General features: G+C 43.7%; 1 protein-coding gene across 1 annotated transcript in view; it reads left to right on the top strand.

The window, feature by feature from the left end:
* DYM (dymeclin) overlaps nucleotides 1–19665 on the top strand; it is a 260986-nt gene that overhangs the window by 218424 nt on the left and 22897 nt on the right. Inside the window, 1 exon segment of the mRNA XM_087760268.1 lies at nucleotides 745–858. Within this exon segment, the coding sequence (XP_087616394.1) occupies nucleotides 745–858 (114 nt within the window).

The raw sequence follows: 19665 nt of genomic DNA, 5'->3' as shown, positions 1-19665 counted from the left end.
CTATGTTCTAGCTAACAAGGACCAGCTGGGTCACAGAAAGGGGGTGGGGAGGGAAATATGGTGAAAAGCAGCTTGGCCTCACCAGCGAGGTGCATGGAGGCTGAGAGCATTGAAAGGGAATGTACAGGTCCTTGGGCCTGGAGTCTGTGATGGGGAAGGTACATGGGGGACTTCGGGTGGTTAATTAGGGGAGAAGAGGAGCTTTGTAGGCTGCTTTTTTTTTCCCTTCCACTTGCTGTGGCTTTGGATGTTACAAACCCCCCAGGCAAGTCATGTAGACTCTTGTAGTTGTATTGAGATATTTAATAGTTGTCTTAAAGCCTTCTGTCCAGGAGTCATTAAAACTGTAAGGATTTTACTCTAATGCTTGAAAATGAAAGTAAATTCCTAGCCCAAGCTATAAAAAGTAGACTGGAAGGCCTCGAAAATCCTGATGTGCTGACAGATAGAAATATAAGCATATGTCAGTGCACAGTACTTGAAAATGTAAATTTATTAATTCAGCTGTGTCTGTTAAATTGTAATATCATTTATCTGTTGAAAATGACTGCAGGAGGATACTGATAATTGTGCTAATTTGACATTAACAAAGTCTCCCTGGTTGCAACACAAGCAATAACATGATTATTCTTTAACAAGTACAGATACATTGATCCAGGGAAAGAAGATGACAGCTTTGTGTGTAAATTGATACAAAGATCTCTTCTTTTTTATTTATTTATGTGCTCTGATTTTTCATTCCAGGTGATCAGCTTTTTCAGCTCCCGATTAGAGCAAGCTGGAGCTGAGCTGTCAGTGGAGCGAGTTCTGGAAATCATCAAGCAAGGAGCTGTTGCTTTGCCCAAAGACAGGCTGAGAGTAAGTGCTCGAGACCTCGTCAATTAAAGTGTACTGTTCCAACCAATTACATACATACCCTTTATATCCATAACATCAAAACATCATTTCTCCTATCAATAGCAGCAGATAAGGGATTACATTGTGGATGGCCATATGTGTATGTTTTAATTTAAATTCCTAATTTGTGCTAAATGTTTGGGTGAGTTTTCTTGATTAGTTATTAAATTGAAGTGTGTGGAGGAATTAACATTTGCTGAGGTTAAGGTTTTCTTCATCATATCTCAAAGATGCAGTCTTACCTCTCCATCCATTGTTTAGTTAAGCTGTAACCAAACTTTGATCATTCTTTTTTTGTTGTTGTTGTTAACTTATTCTTCTTTCTCTAGTGCTCTGTCTCCATCTGGGACTGTATAAAATACTATAAAGATAAATTTCAGGGGCTTTAGTTAAGAATTAACCAACCTACTGAAAATCAATTCAGGACCTGTAAGTCTGGTCAACGTGATCACGAACTTTCTGTATAATCCTGAGCAGACCACTCCGTTCTCTTCTGAAAAATTTCTCAAATCTTATGAGGGATTTACTAACTTGACAGGTTTTGTGAGGCTAAAATCCATTAAAGGCTGTGTGGTGTTTAAATGCTGCAATAATGAAATCTGTGTAAGTAGGTAAGTAAGTAAATGGGAGTTATGTGTGTGTTTTAAACACACGACGAATTTTCTTCTCCATTATGCCAACTGTATTTTGAATACTGTCTGCTTTCTGCAGAACCATTTTTCTTCCTACTCCATAATAAGAGAGCGGGAACATCTTCTCAAGACCCATTTCTTTTGTGATAACTTTAGGAAAATATCATCTGATAAGGCATACTGAGTACACGCAGCCATTGGCAATGGCTGGTAATTTATTTATACCCTGGTAATTTTAAAGCACCCAGTGGGAATTGTCTAGCTGGCTGCATATACTAATGTCTTTCCTACAGTTCCCTGTGTCCCTGAGATGGCATGTATTTAGTCACTCAGACTGAATTACTTTGAGAGAGATTGGTTTAGAGTCCGAGTCCTGAGCTGCAGTACAAGAATAGCCTAAGTAAAACCAGAGGAGTTGTTGGATCCATATCCAGCCCTTCAGGTTGTGTCCTTGCTACTCTGTGATGCTCTGAATACAGAGAAACACTGAACCTTTTGCTTTTTCTACGACAACTTATTCTTACATGCAGATAATTAAAAGATCTTATGTTAAGAGGCTACAGCGATTCCTTCTTGACGTAGAGCCATCACTAAATAAATTAGCTGCTTACAAAAAAATGAAGGTTTTATCAGTTACTTAGTGTACCAGATTGACTTGCATGTTGAGCCATAATTTAAAGAAATGTTGTTTGTGGAGTGAAATCCCATCAAGTTTAAATTTTCTGCATTAATGATATACAGTGTTCAAAATAACATGTTTATATTTCTGCTTAAATCAACAGATCAAAATTTTTTTACAAGTGCCAAGCTCTGTAAGTCCTCACCAAGCAGTCGAGTACTTCCAATTTTAATGATGCTTATAGTGTGACTTGGAGTGCTTACCTTTCTTCCGAAGGACTTGAGTTTTGGGGCAGGGTTACCAAGTGAACACAATCAGTCTGGCACGTAATTCTTCTACACTGCTCACTTTCACCTAATGGGTTTTATCATTTTTTTTCAAGATCTTTTTGCTGAGCAGCACTTTGGCCAGAGCAGGTTACTCCTGCATGGAGAAAAGTTGGTGACACTGACCTTGGTATCTGTAATGTCATGCATTAATTTGTAAATGCAAATAACATCCTTTCTTTGCACAGACAGTAATGATGAGCAGCACGTGATTCCCTCCTGTAGAAATGACCTTGTGAGTCTTCATGCCCTCTGTCCTTGGACTTCTCTCCTAGGAGTCTCAGTTCCTCAGGTCTTCTCACTTCACTCTCTGAGGTTTTCAGGGGAAGCTATTCTAAAGCTCGACAAAATCATATTAAGATCAGACTAAAGATATAGTCACACAATAACTCTGGCAACTCTGAGGAATTTCAGCAGCTAAATAAAGGAGAAAGCTTTATTCCACATCTTTAATGACGCTCTCTGGGCATGTCTGGATGGGTGGGAGCAGACCTACCCACAGTCGCTTTGCCTGCACAATAGGCTCCGTTGCTGTTCGCATCGCTAAGCTCAAATCTGCGAGCTGGAAGCTGTCTAGCTGCGTAGACCAATATCGCCTGCCGCAAGGACAATTTTCTAACACAGGCTTGCTTGGGCACAGCCAATTCAGAGAAGTGGCTTCTGGATAGGAGTTGGCTTGTGCCTGGCCAGCTTGGACAATGTGTGGAGGAATTATGGGTCTGTCGCATCTGGATTGACGTGACCTACACATAATTACGACGTGCAAAGCTGTGGAGTTTAATCCTGAGAATTTATAGATTGGCTTTGCAGTTAATTGCTAATTAATTTTCAAGCCATCCTTGCCTTTTGCCATAACATACTGAAGTGCTCTGAAGTACAAGAGACCCTGCAGAGATATTACTCCTACCTCCTAGAAATTATCATCTTCAGCTGAAGCACTCTGAGGGAGGCGGTTGAAACACAAAGAGGTTATGATTTGGAAAAATGAGGACTGAAGCAGCACTTTTACTCACTTGCTTCCCTGCAGCTCAGACAATGGTGGGGGTTTTTTCTTATATAAAAGTACCTAATGTATGCACAGATAAATATAGTGAATGTTTTCAAGTAGCTTATCTTGGCCTTTGTCGAGGAAGTGAGCGTTCAAGAGGTGTGATGTATTCAGATCTTGAGTCTGTTGCTTAGACCATAGTTCAAACATGAATAAACGTCAATTAAAAATAACAGCACTTAGAGCCACGATCCTGATCTGCATAATGGTGCTTATCAGTTTTGTAGCACACCCCGGTACTCCTGCTCCTGTTCACTGTGGGAAGCAACATGGGATGCAAAGTGAGCATATGTGTTAGCAGTAGGTCATGTATCTATCTATATATTTGTGTGTGTGTGTGTGTTAGGAAAGATATCCTGCATTTTCTTAGCAAATATTTATTGGGAAATGGGAGACCTAACTCATATTTTCCTTCCAGTCCTGGAGCAATTTGACTGGAGACAAACAATATAATTAACATTATTTTAAGCATTTTAGCCATGTACTGTGGAAGGCAGGGAAAGTCCAAGCTGAGTAATTAGCCTTTTAGAAGACTTCTGCATAAACAGAGAGATAAAGGGCAGGTGCTGAAATCAAGAGCTGGTTATTTCTCCTTCAGTCTGTGGGAGGAGATAAATGAAGTTAATATGCCTCGGATGGAGGCAGGAGCCACGGCATGGAGATAGAGCTGTCTCCTTCACAGACAAGCAGCCCACAATCCAGGCTCCCTGTTTTATTGCAGAAGCTTATTAAAGGCAATTTAGAGATCATAGTGATAGGTGAAAATTGGCTTCATTCCTTTCATTATTTTTATTTTTTTTGTTAAGTTCTCAGGCTGCCTTTCTTTCCTTTGGTGAACTATCTACTTTCAGGACTAGGAGCGTGAGAGAAGTGGGGCTGTGTCTGGAGTCTGCGAGTTATCTCAGGATTTCAAGGGGAGTTAGCCAGCAGATAACCGCTCTTTTAAAATAAGTGGGAAAACTTGTTTTGAATGCCAGCTAGTGACTGGAAGCTGACATTTGGGTTCATGGAATGATCACACTTGGGAGGCCACATTTAATGCCTTAGAAAAGAAAAGTTCCCATTAGCTAAGCCACTTAAGGCAAAGATTTCATTTTCATGAATGTATTCTGAGCTGCTGCTTTTATTTTTCTCCTATTCCTTTTCTCCCTGTGTCAATGAGAATTTTGTCATCAGTGTGCATTCTGTCATATGTTCTTGATGTGTTATGCAGACATGCCATTATGCCATCAACTCTTGCTTTTTTGGTATGGTGCAAAATTTAATACTTATTGAAGTGCATTCTAGTTCATAGAATCATTAAGATTGCAAAAGACCCTTAAGATCACCGAGTCCAACCGTTAACCTAACACTGCCAAGTCCACCACTAAACCATGTCCTCGAGCACCGTGTCTACCCTTCTTTTAAATACCTCCAGGGATGGGGACTCAACCACTTCCCTGGGCAGCCTGTTCCAGTGCCTGACTACCCTTTCGGTGAAGAAGTTTTTTCTAATATCCAACCTAAACTTCCCCTGGCGCAGCTTGAGCCCATTTCCTCTTATCCCATCACTTGTTACTTGGGACAAGAGACTGACCCCCACCTCGCTACAACCTCCTTTCAGGTAGTTGTAGAGAGCAATAAGGTCTCCCCTCAGCCTCCTCTTCTCCAGACTAAACAACCCCAGCTCCCTCAGCCGCTCCTCATAAGACTTGTGCTCTAGACCCTTCACCAGCTTCGTTGCCCTTCTTTGGACACACTCCAGCACCCCGATGTCCTTGTAGTGAGGGGCCCAAAACTGAACACAGTACTCGAGGTGCAGCCTCACCAGGGCCGAGTACAGGGGCACTATCACCTCCCTGGTCCTGCTGGCCACACTCTTCCTGATACAAGCCAGGATGCCATTGGCCCTCTTGGCCACCTGAGCACACTGCTGGCTCATGTTCAGGCGGCTGTCAACCAGCACCCCCAGGTCCTTTTCCACCAGGCAGCTCTCCAGCCAGTCCTCCCCTAGCCTGTAGCGTTGCATGGGGTTGTTGTGACCCAAGGGCAGGACCCGGCACTTAGCCTTGTTGAACCTCATGCAGTTGGCCCCGGCCCATCGATCCAGCCTGTCCAGGTCCCTCTGTAGGGCCTTCCTACCCTCCAGCAGATCGACACTTCCACCCAACTTGGTGTCATCTGCAAACTTCCTGAGGGTGCACTCAATCCCCTCATCCAGATCATCAATGCTGATATTGAACAAGACCAGCCCCAACACTGAGCCCTGGGAAACACCACTCGTGACTGGCTGCCAACTGGATTTGACTCCATTCACCACCACTCTCTGGGCTCGGCTGTCCAGCCAGTTTTTAACCCAGTGCAGAGTGCCCTTATCCAAGCCGTGAGCAGCCATCTTCTCCAGGAGAATGCTGTGGGAGACAGTGTCAAAGGCCTTACTAAAGTCCAGGTAGACAACATCCACAGCCTTCCCCTCATCCACTAAGTGGGTCACCTTGTCATAGGAGGAGGCCAGGTTAGTGAAGCAGGACCTCCCTTTCATAAACCCACGCTGGCTGAGCCCGATCCCCAGGTTGTCCCACACGTGCCGTATAATGGCATGCAAGATGATCTGTTCCGTGACTTTCCCTAGCACCAAGGTCAGGCTGACAGGCCTGTAGTTCCCTGGATCCTCCTTCCGACCCTTCTTGTAGAGGGGCGTCACGTTTGCTAGCTTCCAGTCATCTGGGACCTCCCCGGTTGACCAGGACTGCTGATAAATGATGGAGAGTGGCTTGGCGAGCTCCTCTGCCAGCTCCCTCAGTATCCTCGGGTGGATCCTGTCTGGCCCCATGGACTTGTGAACATCCAGGTGGAGGAGCAGGTCGGTGACTGTTACCTCTTCGATAACTGGGGCTTCATTCTGCATCCTATCTCCATCTCCCAGTTCAGGGGCCTGAAAACCCTGAGGATGACCAATCTGACTGTTAAAGACTGAGGCAAAGAAGGCATTAAGTACCTCAGCCTTCTCCTCATCCTTCGTGGCAAAGTTTCCCTCCGCATCCAACAAAGGAGGGAGATTCTCCCTGGCCCTCCTTTTGTCGCTGATATATTTATAAAAACATTTTTTGTTATCTTTAACAGCGGTGGCCAGTTTAAGTTCCAGCTGGGCCTTTGCCTTTCTAATCTTCTCCCTGCATAACCTCACAACATCCTTGTAGTCCTCCTGAGTCACCTGCCCCTTCTTCCAAAGGCGGTTAAGCTCTCCTTTTGAGTTCTAGCCAAAGCTCTCTGTTCAGCCAGGCCGGTCTTCTCCCCGCCTGCTCGACTTCCGGCACATAGGGACGGCCTGCTCCCGTGCCTTTAAGACTTCCTTCTTGAATAACATCCAGCCTTCCTGGACTCCTTTGCCCTTCAGGACTGCCTCCCAAGGGACTCTGTCAACCAGACTCCCTGAACAGGCCAAAGTCTGCCCTTCTAAAGTCCAGGGTAGTGGTTCTGCTGACCCCCCTCCTTACTTCTCCAAGAACTGAAAACTCTATCGTGTCATGGTCACTGAGCCCAAGACAGCCTCCGACCACCACATCGCCCACCAGGCCTTCTCTGTTCACAAACAAGAGGTCCAGCAGGGCACCTTCCCTAGTTGGCTCCCTCACCAGCTGCGTCAGGAAGTTATCTTCCACACACTCCAGGAACCTCCCAGACTGTTTCCTCTCTGCTGCTGCTGTATTTCCAGCAGAGATCTGGTAAGTTGAAGTCTCCCCACGAGAACAAGGGCTAGGGATTGTGAGACTTCAGCCAACCACTTGTAGAATGCTTCATCTGTTTCTTCATCCTGGTTGGGTGGTCTATAACAGACTCCCACCAGGATATCTGCCTTATTAGCCTTCCCCCAATCTTTACCCATAAGCACTCAACCTTATCTTACTGTCATTGAGTTCTAGACAGTCAAAACACTCTTTAACGTACAAGGCTACCCCACCGCCTCTTTCCTTGCCTGTCCCTTCTGAAGAGCTTGTAGCCATCCATTGCAGCACTCCAGTTGTGTGAGTCATCCCACCATGTTTCCGTGATGGTGACCACATCATAGTTTTCCTGCCGCGCAATGGCTTCCAGCTCCTCCTGTTTATTGCCCATGCTGTGTGCATTGGTGTAAATGCACTTCAGTTGGGCTATAGATCACTTCTCCAACACAGGCATGCCACCCCTAGGCTCATCCCTAGCAAGCCTGGTTTTATCCCCTTCCCATTTTGCATCTAGTTTAAAGCTCTCTCAATGAGGCCTGCTAGCTCCTGAGCCAGAATCCTTTTCCCCCTTTGAGACAGGTGAACCCCATCTGACTCTAGCAAGCCTGGTGCCATGTAAACTGCCCCATGATTGAAAAACCCAAAATTCCACCGCTGGCACCAGCCTCTGAGCCACGTGTTAATGAGATGGGTCTTCCTGTTCCTTTCCATATGCCTCCCGGCTACTAAAGGGATGGAGGAAAACACTGCCTGTGCTCCTGATCCTTCAAGCAATCGCCCCAGTTCTCTAAAGTCCCTTTTGATCGTCTCTGTACTTTTCTCGGCTACCTCATCACTGCCGACCTGAACAACCAATAGCGGGTAATAATCGGGCAGTTGTACCAGCCTAGGGAGCTTCCTGGCAATGTCTCTTATCCTTGCCTCAGGAAGGCAGCAGACTTCCCTATGGGATGGGTCCGGTCGGCATATCAGGCCCTCTGTTCCCCTCAGAAGGGAGTCACCTATGACAATTACCCTTCTTTTTTTCTTACCAGCGGCCGTTATAATGTGTGGGGCTGACTGGTTCCCCCTAGTCAACCCCTTGAATGGATCACTGTCTGTATCTTCATCCTCCTGGCCCTCGAGTTCCAGAGCCTCATACCTATTGTGTAAGGGCACCTGGGGGGGCGAGATTGGCCGGGAGAAGATTTGCCTGCTGTGCCGAGCAGGGATCTGCATCCATCCTCCTCCGTCTCTTGGGTCCCCTCCCTCCGCCTGGTGGCACGAGGGCAGGGGAGCCTCTCCTTCTCTTGATGCTTCCATCTGGTGTGCTTGTCTCAGGGATGGTAGGGACTGGCTCCACCAGTCTGTCTCCCTCTTGCACTCCCTGATACTCCTCAGTCTTGCAACTTCTTCTTTCAGCTCTGCCACCATGCTGAGCAGATCCTCCACCTGCTCGCACCTCACGCAGGTGTTGTCTCGGCAGCCCTCCGTCACCAGAGCAAGGCTCTGGCACTCCCTGCAGCCAGAGACCTGGCTTTAGTGGGAGCTCCGTCTGTGTCGCCACATCCCTTCTGGCGATGACTCTTGTCCGAGTGGAGACCATGGCTAAGTCTCTTCGGGAGGGCGTAGACCACAAGGAGAGCTCGCCAGCTGCCTGCGCGAACTGCTGTGCCAACTGCCGCGCTACGCCCTTTCTGACGCTCCACGCCCTGTTTGCCTCTCCTGGTCGCTCACGCTCCCCAGGGACCTGTTTAAATCTCCTGCAGTTGCCTCAGCAATGCCCAAGCCCCATCTACCTCACTTGCGAGAGCAGCCGGTTCCCTTTGGCGCGAGGGCCCCACCAGGCTCTTTATCGGGTTCACTGGCACAGGAATCCCCCTTTCCCATCCCAATCTAGCGCCCAGTCGCAGGACTTACCATTGCTGCCGCCGTGTGCCTCGCTGACTGAGTGCTGCTTCTGGGATCTCCGCGTTTAAATCTCCCGCAGTTGCCCCAGCAATGCCCAAGCCCCGTCTGCCTCACTCGTGAGAGCAGCCGGTTTTCCTTTGGCGCATGTTTGACGGGCATTAAAATTTCACAGAATATGTAAAAGGAGCAGAGGTAAAAGCCTTCAGTCTCTTGACAGAACAAGTTTCGCTTTAGGTGTTAAAAGCACTTCTCATAGGTTTTTCCTTCTATTAATGATGTACTTCCAACTCCTTCAACTTCCATTTGTTTCATTGGAGAAAGCCCCTAATCATCAAGGCACAAGAGCACAGGGGAAAAGAGTAAATTGTCATCAGAGTGGTGGTAGATGCCACCTGGCAGCTGGACCAGAACAGCTTTTTGTCCCTGGCACATCACCCCGCTTCTGGGGAAGTAGTATCGACACCAAAAGTTCAGCTACCAAAAATGTCATTAAAATAACACGGTTGTTGACTGAGGTGGCAGTGAATTCGATGGAGGATGTCAAGCGTAGGTACTTTCAACTCTGGAAAGAAAGTATAGCCATAAAAGAAAGTGCATGTGAAGTCCCTAAAACTGAGGGAGTCTAAAAGAGTATCTTGGTTTAGCTGCTGAGCTTTCTGGAAAGGTTGCCCTGCTTCTGCAGATGCTCCTCCTAGGGAGGAGACATCATCTGTTCAACAGTCATTTGTACCGTCACACCAGGCAGAGGAGCAGGACATGGACAGCACTTGCAAAGTGCCTCAAATTGCAAAGGAAATTGGTAGCATTTTATATGTATGCATGCTACCTAACATGGTGTTGGTCCTGAGAGACCGTCCGTTGCTCCATCTTCCATTAAAATTGCTCCTGATGATGTTTGTCTGTTTGTTTGTTTTCCCAGAGTCCTGATGTCCTTAGTGCTCAGTGGTTGTTATTTGGCCACGGCAAGATGCTGGCTTCAGAATCTAGACCAGTGGTCTTTAATGATCTAAATTAAACCTTGGGGCAGATCTGTAATTCTTAAGCTATGTACAGCTTTCATGCATTTGTTTAACTGCTGTAGCAGTACCTCACTACCAGGCGTTTTAGGTAGAAGACTGCACACATTAACTCTGTATGACACTGTAAAGACGTAGGGGCAGAGGAGTTATAGAGACCAGTAACTCCTTTACAAAGCTCTAGGGCATAGCACAAAGCAAGAGAGACAAAAAACTTCCTTAAAAAATAAATTCATCAAATTCTTCCTGATATTTATGTTTTTCTGGCTGAAGGGTCAAAGATCTTATTATAGTGGAAGCCAGTTGTGTCTAATACATCCTTAGGTCTGACACTAGGCAGGCATCTGTAACGCAGACTTCCCTTTGCTCAACTGCTGTTAACCCTTAACCTGAAGAAGATGGGATTAGTAAGAAAAGTGTAAGAAACTTACACAAAGTGCTTTTTGGGCCTTTCCAAAACACCAAACATATGCTAAGAATAATAGTATTTATGGATTGTATATTTCCTTCTGACAATTTATACCCTCAATTAAGATGTCAAACTTCCCTGCTTCCGTGAGCTGACCTGTAAGTGATGAACAATAATTCATGTTTCTTTTGAAGGCATTTGTTTTAGAGGTCAGATTCTCAGAGACCTTGGGTAGAGAAGAATATACTCCCCATCCCTTGAGAAATATGATTTTGGGTAATCAGAATTCCAGGAAAAATGATCTTGAAAGTTTTGATGGGCTTTGTGGTCAGAAAATAACTTATCATCGTGAAGCTGTGAGCAGGCAGTCAAAGACATGTCTGCACTCAGCTGACTCTGGCTAATCTTAAAGTGGGATTATAAACCTGTCTGTCTGTCTGAACCAGGGCAAACCCTTATGCAGGTGCTCTTCTATTAATATAAGCCCAGCTACTTAAATTGTTGAGAATGAGTTGAAACTAAACTGAATGACGCCACTTTATAAGTATGTCCAAGCAGGGGTTTATATCATTTAAATCTATTTAATTAAATGGTGCAAACTTGTGTGTAGGCAAGATCTAAAGTATGTGAAAAATATTGTGGAAAAACTGTGACTATTATAGTACTTAAGGTTAGATACTTACTGATGTACTGCATCATATGGGAACTCTTGACTGTGCATTGCAAAAACTTACAGAAAGAAAGTCAGAACTCGGGCTCTTAGCTCCATAATCCCAGAAGGGAACCAAAACTTTGGAGCTGTAGTTCAGAAATAAATACCACTGTCACTTTTGAAGATTAATACGATAATCCACAGAAATGCTTCCTTAGTAGGAGGTAGACTTGAGGAGCTAGTTAGAATGTACAGCATGGTAACAAATTTTGCAGTGAAGGCCATATATATTTTTAAACAACATTGCAACCCTTATGCTTGCTTAAACATTTTTTTATATGCCTGGTTATTTTTTTTAACACTGAAGAAGCCAAGGGCCAAAGTAAATTAGCTTTAGCATCTGTGGATTAGAAGTCTTTGAAATTTGGTGACTCTTTTTGTTCCATGGTTAAAAGTGGATTTCAGCAGTCTTTAGAGAGACTTGTTTGTAGCTATGTATAATGCAAATACAGTTGATGAGTTGGATTGAATCCTAACAACACTTCATTTTCAGAAGCATCCTTTGCATAAGATAGAAGAAATCTGTTAACTTAGAAGCTTTAGGGAAAGCAAAATAAATTACACTGCAGTCTCTTCAAATGTAGTTTGGCTTGAAACTTGCGATCCATGGAAAGCCATGGAGCTTCATACTGCTGGACTCAAGACGTTTGAAATGTTGGCATAGTCTTGTAGTGTTGGTGAGTCACTTATAAAGCATTTTTTTTTTTAAGTTTGCTTTAATATTTTTCAGTAAAAAAAAACAACCAGAACTCTTCATACAGTTACCATTCCAGCAAGCGTTTGCATGGATTTTGAATGTTATACATGTCAAGATTTGGTTTTCTTTGGTGTGGTGTAAGACGAGTCCTTTTGCACATAAGGTCTTAGTTACAGCTGAGTATATTATCTGTTTGAATATTGCCAGGTCTAACAGTGGTGGTGTGTACTGTGGCATTGGAGGTATTTAAAAGACGGGTAGACGTGGTGCTTGAGGACATGGTTTAGTGGTGGACTTGGCAGTGCTAGGTTAACGGTTGGACTCAATGATCTTAAGGGTCTTTTCCAACCTTAAAAATTCTATGATTCTATGATTCACAATCTCTCTTTGGCACTCCCAAAGAGAGTTAGCTAATGCTGTAACTGATACCATATTTATATGTTACTCTCAAGGCTATTTGAAAAGGTGATATGCTCTCCCCTTCTCCCCAGGTGTCTTCTGAATGTGAAAATTATACAGTATCACATTTTTAAATTATTTTTTTAGCATTATGGGGAAAGGGAAGGGACCAAAGAAAACCCCACCCTTTAAATGGCTCCAGGAGACTTAGTTTTTCAAATGTGAATGCTCCTGAGAACCCAAACAAATTAGGTTTGCTTTAACATAGCAGCTGTCAGTCAATTTTGGAATTAAAAACAGCTTTTTAACTTTAGTTTACTTGAGTGGTTATAAATTCTTCCATGGTGGTGGAGAAAAATAAACAGTAACTTTTGGCATTGTTGAGTAGAACAAGAAAAAAAAAAACCCAGCTATTTTATTTTGCTTGTCTGCCTGGCACACAGTTAAAAACATATTAATGCTTTTCTGACACCTCCCTATTGAAGAGTAATATAAACATCATTGCAGCATCAGCACAGGAAAATATGCATTAGCAAACTCTTGAATCTCTGATCTTTGTTTCTCATGTAATATCAGTTTCTTACTGTAAAGGAGCCAAAATTGCTTTGAACAGAAAATAATAATCATGCTTTCAGCTTGGAGAGAGCACTGTATAAAGCTTTTCTTCACCAATCAAGAATAAATGGAGAACTTCAGCCTTGTTTTCTTCCTAGTCACTGAAACATTCATTGCTATATCCTAACACTTCAGAGATCCATGGGAAAAATCCTGCTCTCACTGGAGAGTTTTGCTGTTGGCTTCAACAATCTTAAGGTTTTTCAAGCCGTATCTTCACACTGGTGAGATGCTACCAGGCATGATGTGAGCAGGACACTGGGCAGGTGGCTAGGACTTTGCGTATCCTGTGGTGGGGAGTATGTGGCTCATACTGACTGGTGTTAATTAGGAGGGGAGAGGGACTATGCTTCGCTTTTCTCTGTCCCCTTTCTCCCTCATTTTCCTGGCTGCTCTTTTGCAGGAGTCACACGGATTGAGTAGTAGCTCAGAAAATTGAGAAGATGTGTCCTGGCTTTGTCTTTCCTGTGTTGCTTTAAAGGACAGCATAGGACTAATTTTTTGCGTTGCATCACTGTAGATGTAAGGAGAACAGCCCCATCGCCTAAATCTGCGGTAGTTCAAAGGGCTACCAAGCAAAGCTCTCCATGCCTCTGCAGGGCAGTCATGCCCACGGTGGTCAGCAGTCTCACAGCATGAGATCTTTCTGTTTCTTCCTATGCTGTGTGCGAACAGAGCAGCAAAAATGAGTCTGTGAGCTTCTGAGCTTCAACCAACTTGGTTGAAGTGGATTGAGAGAAGCAGCTGGAGGAGCAGAAGAGATGAATGTAGAGCCCTATTAACTGGTGAATGATCAGCTCGAAGGAGCTGGGAATGAGTCTTGGTCACCCACACCAAATCCATTCAGCTTTTGCAAGCTCTCGTGTTGAAACGGATGGTAAAATGTAAACTATTCAACAAGTAATTTCTCTTTTACTGGTTATCATTGAAATAAGACACTGATGGCTACATCCCTTCAATGTGCTTTGACTGCTTATCTTAGAAGTAGTATATGAATACTAATATTACAGTGCCGGTTTTTGCTTACATCAGCCAGTCTGTGGTATAACATACCGTACAGTATTATCCTCCATTTTAATGCCACAGACTGAAGAGAAAAGAAAGTAGGCTACTTGTTTTCCTCACATAGCATTTCTTGCTCAATCTGCAATCATGTGCGTGGAGTCATCGCAATATCTGGTAAAAGCATAGCAGTAGCCCAAAAAGTACCAATGATACTTTCAAAGGCAGCAGCATGGTTAATATGAAAATGCTCTGAAAGAAGAACTGATCTTCTTCATGTTCCTTTCAGGTATTCTCATTGCTTTTCCCATTTGGGGTCTAAAACGTGCATTAAATAGCATGAGTAAAGTCATGGAAGGAGCAACAGGGATAGGACTCCTGGAGTTAATTTGCTCTAAGCATAGACCTTTGTGTGTCTGGAGTCGTGCTCTGGTATTCCTCCAAGGCCGTGTACCTTGTTTACAAACCTGGGTAGATAGTTAACATAGAGAACTGTCTTTTTTTATATTATCAGTTTGTGTTTGTCAGAGTCTTGAGCAGAATGCATCAAAGATCCCAGCAAAGCAATGATTAGTGGTGGTGTGATGAAGGGCAGAATGAGTCAAGCGAGCAGCATTTTCCTTGGGAGCAAGAAAGAATTTATCCCAGGCTTTCCAGAGAACTAGAAGATGCAATAAAACTGAATTCAGACACTTCGGTTGAGAACAAGCACAATATTTCTTTAGCTTCCCCAACTTCCTTTTTAGATATTTTGGTTTTCAGTGAAATGATGTTCTGCTTCCCAGTAAACTCTAGAACCAACAGTACTTTCTCCCAACCAACAGTACTTTCTCCCTGTCACCGTGACATCTGGTTGTGCTGGGGTAGCTAATCAATTGCAGATGTTGTTGCTATTATAAGCCTGCAAGCCACTTGAAAAGTTACCCAGAATTTTGGTAATGAAGGGCCTGAAGTTATTATTTGAGCTATTTTTTTTTTCCTTTTATCTTCCCTTCAGGGGTCATCAGACTGGCAATATTTTTTTTTTACAAGCTCAAACTTTAGACTTTTAAAAGTTCAAATCTCTGTGTGTCAAGCTACTTGAATTTCCTGTAAAAACGTTGGAGTTGTGAATCAATTTGTAATAATACAAAAGCGAACAAACATTCAGGTTAACTTTGTACGAAAAGACGGCATTTAAATAGATCGGAAAATCACAGCTGAGCTTCTGTTGAAGCACATTTGTCATTTTGCAATTAGATCTGATATTTACTGTTAAGATTCAGTAAGACTATCAATCACATTTATGAGGATAACTTTTCAAAAAATGAATTTATAGTTTAAAACCGAGACTGACATTCAGCTTTCCACGTGACACAGCCTATAGTTCCTATTGAAAGTGCATCCTTCGCAGTCTCGCTAATGCCAAGGTATATCCAATAACGAATGATTTATCCTTCTGTATTTGGCTTTTTCCTCTGGGAAGGGCGGGAGGGAGATTCTAAACTCCAGAATACCAAGTCACTCCTAGCACTTGGCTTTAAAACGCATAAACAACGCAGACCGTTACAAGTTACATCCCAACGCCTGTTTTATGCAACCGTGTGTTTTCAGCCCAGTTGCTTAAAGTAGAATATAAGATGTGTGCTGGAGCTGGTTTATTTTTTTCAGGGGATCCCGTGTGTTGATGAAGCGCTATCACGTTGCGCCGCAGCTCCGGCTCGAAATGGAGTCTGGCAGCGCCGGCGTTCGGATGGTGCCGTTTGGCTGGGCGGCGATAAGCAAAGAGACAGTCTGGCTCCTTCCAGGAGCCTCTCGGTCATGTCTGAGCTCTCGACAGTTCCCAAAGCCTCTGGCTGACTTTCCCCTGTGGACCCTTCATTTCTCAGGAAATGAAATTGGTTACAGGATTTCGCACGTTGCCAAACCTCACTGACGAAATCAGGTTCATTCCTACTTTCAGAAGTAGGAAGAACGCATTAACTCTTTGTGCTTGGTACTTGCTTTTAGTGCTTTTGCTGAAAAAAAGCCAGGTTCCTTCTGATTTTTAAAGGTTACTGGAAACTGCCGACACAGTTTCACCCTATATGAAAGTACTACCAATGCAGCGAACTTGATAATTTTGCCTGTTACATTTGTTCCTTTGCATCATGGTTGCCACTGTCTTTGTAAATATTATTTTAGGACAGTTGAATTATTTTAATGTGAGATTTACCTACTGAATTCAGTGCATTCTTCCTTGAAATATGTTGTCTAAAGTAGAAGAGGGAAAATTAAGATTTATTAAAAAAGCAAGCAATGCTTTGTTGTTTACAGGGAGGTTTTAGAGCAGGTTATATAATTTATAGAAGTTTAACCAGAATTGAATAGAAATATATCTTTAATTATGCAGATAGGATGACAACAAAAAAACCCAAGTGCAAACAGGGTGCAGTTATTACAGGGTGCAGGGTGGAGAAGTGGGCCTGTGTGAACCTGATGAGGTTCAACAAGGCCAAGTGCAAGGTCCTGCACCTGGGTCGGGGCAATCCCCGGTATCAGAACAGGCTAGGGGATGAAGGGATTGAGAGCAGCCCTGAGGAGAAGGACTTGGGGGTACTGATAGATGAAAAGCTGGACATGAGCCAGCAATGTGCTCTCGCAGCCCAGAAAGCCAACCATATCCTGGGCTGCATCAAAAGAAGCATGGCCAGCAGGTTGAGGGAGGTGATTCTGCCCCTCTGCTCTGCTCTGGTGAGACCCCACCTGGAGTCCTGCGTCCAGCTCTGTACTGTTCCTCAGTACAGGAAGGACATGGACCTGTTGGAGCAGGTCCAGAGGCCACAAAACTGATCAGATGGATGGAACACCTCTCCTATGAGGAAAGGCTGAGAGAGCTGGGCTTGTTCAGCCTGGAGAAGAGAAGGCTGCGGGGAGACCTTATTGTGGCCTTTCAATACTTAAAGGGGGCCTATAAGAAAGATAGGGACAGACTTTTTAGCAGGGCCAATAGCGATAGGACAAGGGGTAATGGTTTTAAACTAAAGCAGGGTAGATTCAGACTGGATATAAGGAAGACATTTTTTACGATGAGGGTGGTGAAACACTGGAACGGGTTGCCCAGAGAGGTGGTAGATGCCCCATCCTTGGAAACATTCAAGGTCAGGTTGGAGGGGGCTCTGAGCAACCTGATCTAGTTGAAAATGTCCCTGCCAATTGCAGGGGGGTTGGACTAGATGACCTTTAAAGGTCCCTTCCATCCCAAAGCGTTCTATGATTACTGAATGTGTTGCTACATTTGCATGTAGTTAAAACCTAGTTGTCTTATGTCAATACAGCCACCACTTTTTCTAGATGTTATTTGGATGTCGTTATTGTTCGTTATGTATCAAAAATTAGATGCACTTTTAAAAATCCCAAAAATGAGCGATAGCATTCAAATGCATATTTTTCTGCGACTCACTAAACTTCAGGCTGCTCTAAAGTTCACAGGGTAGCGCTGGTTGGCAGTCACTTCTACATGAACAAATTCTCAGTAGGGCAGATTGCAGTGAGAAGTAAGAGCCATTTTATTTGTATTTATTTATTTATATTGATAGGTATTCCCAGTGATTTTGCATTTATCTCGTGGTCAACCTCTGTCTCTTAAGACCTTATAGTTTTTGTCCCTAAGCAGCTGAGCTAACTGCTGTCATTCTCCTGTTGCAATACTGTGTTTGTGTGTTTAAGAGGGGATGGAGAAATGACCATGAGCAAGTTGTCCGCTGATGGGTGCAGTTGGCTGTTTCTGTATCACTTGAATAATTTCAGTTTGTGCAACAATGCATTGCAGCAAGAACATTTCTATTGTAACATGTCAATATGTTTTAATGCAATCAATAGCTGTAACCTCCTGTGTATGAAATTAATAAGCCCAGAGGTAAAGCACAGTGCACATATGGTAATTATTACATCTGGAAGTAGTTGCTGCATTAATTGATAGCAGTAGCAAGTAATACAGCCTTACTTAATTTCATTGCTTCTTCTATGAAGATCCTGTAAACCGAATTTTTGCACTCTATTATATCAGAGCTCTTCCTCCTTTTTATTAAGAATGGATCACTGTGAAAATATTTAGAGCTCATTTAGCTTTGTTACAATTTTTGATCCTTTGTCCGTAAACAAAAAGTTGCTGAAAACAGCTTGTCTGCAACCTGTGAAAACGCTATGTAAGTCTCATCGTCACCGAGACAGCTGGTATTGTGGGATCAGCGTGTGGCTGATGCCAGCGAGGGACCCCGTTCGCAGCCTGCATCCTGCAAGGCTAAGCCGTTTCAGAAGAAGATAAGTAGATGACTTGGCCTCATTGCTGACATAACTGAGACTCATAAAAATCACATGCTTTCAGAGCTGTTGTCTACAGATGAAGTTAACTTAAAAATATTACAAATTTAGCATTCCTTGCTTTTAAAAAAATGGGGATTTAGTAGTAAAAATATGATTTTCCTTTAAAAAAACCAGACATTTTAAAATAGCATACCAAATACACTACTGAGAATCTCAGAACATTGGTCCTTTCCATTCTGAACCAGGGAAGCCGGAAGATTGCTAAGGGCTGTGCGTGCTTGGAGATCCCTCATACCTATCAGTAAGAGACTATTGATGGTCAAAGGCCGAAGTGGCACTGACACTCAAATCCACGCTTGCTTTATATGTTGAAAAATCAGTGAACCTGCCATGGTCCTAAAAAGACCGTTGCTATCAGCAGGGGAAGCTCCAAACAATTGAATCCAGCTTCTTTCTTCAACCCTTGCATAAGATCTTCATTTTCTGTAATACCTACAAGATAAATGACTGGCTGAAAATAGACTAATTTGGAGTAATATGTAATAATAACAATTGAATTGTATAAATGCAAATACAACATAGGAAAACCTTACATGCAGGGTTTTCAGAAGCACTGGCGAGGCTTTCATTGGCTTCAGGATTATGGTGGCAGTTGTAGTTTTTAAATCCAATATTTTATGTATTTTCATTATCTCCTTTACATCCTACTAGTAGTTTGATCACAGTTCTCTAGGAAAGCTGCATCCTGTTTATATGTAGGGCTTTATTTATCTTACTGGAATCCAGAGAAGCAAATTTCATCCAGAGATGAATCACAGAATCATTAAGGTTGGAAAGGACCTCTGAGATCGAGTCCAACCGTTAACCTAACTGCCAGGTTCACCTCTAAACCATGTCCCTAAGCACCACATACACACGTTTTTTGAACACTTCCAGGGACTGTCATTGCACCACTTCCCTGGGCAGTCTGTTCCAATGCCTAACCACTCTCTCCGTGAAGAAGTTTTTCCTAATATCCAAACTAAATCTCCCCTGGCACAACTTGAGCCCATTTTCTCTTGTCCTATCACTTGTTACTTGGGAGAAGATACCAACCCCCACCTCGCTACAACCTCCTTTCAGGTAGTTGTAGAGAGCAATAAGGTCTCCCCTCAGCCTCCTCTTCTCCAGACTAAACAACCCCAGCTCCCTCAGCCGCTCCTCATAAGACTTGTGCTCTAGACCCTTCACCAACTTCGTTGCCCTTCTTTGGACACGCTCCAGCACCCCGATGTCCTTCTTGGAGTGAGGGGCCCAAAACTGAACACAGTACTCGAGGTGCGGCCTCACCAGGGCCGAGTACAGGGGCACTATCACCTCCCTGGTCCTGCTGGCCACACTCTTCCTGATACAAGCCAGGATGCCATTGGCCGCCT

Source organism: Nipponia nippon, unplaced genomic scaffold, assembly GCF_047370975.1.
Source record: "Nipponia nippon isolate SJK-2023a ecotype South Korea unplaced genomic scaffold, ASM4737097v1 scaffold_22, whole genome shotgun sequence".
Classification (NCBI taxonomy): Eukaryota; Metazoa; Chordata; class Aves; order Pelecaniformes; family Threskiornithidae; genus Nipponia; species Nipponia nippon.
The sequence above is the reverse complement of the archived record's forward strand: the minus strand, read 5'-3'. Positions and strand labels throughout refer to the sequence as shown.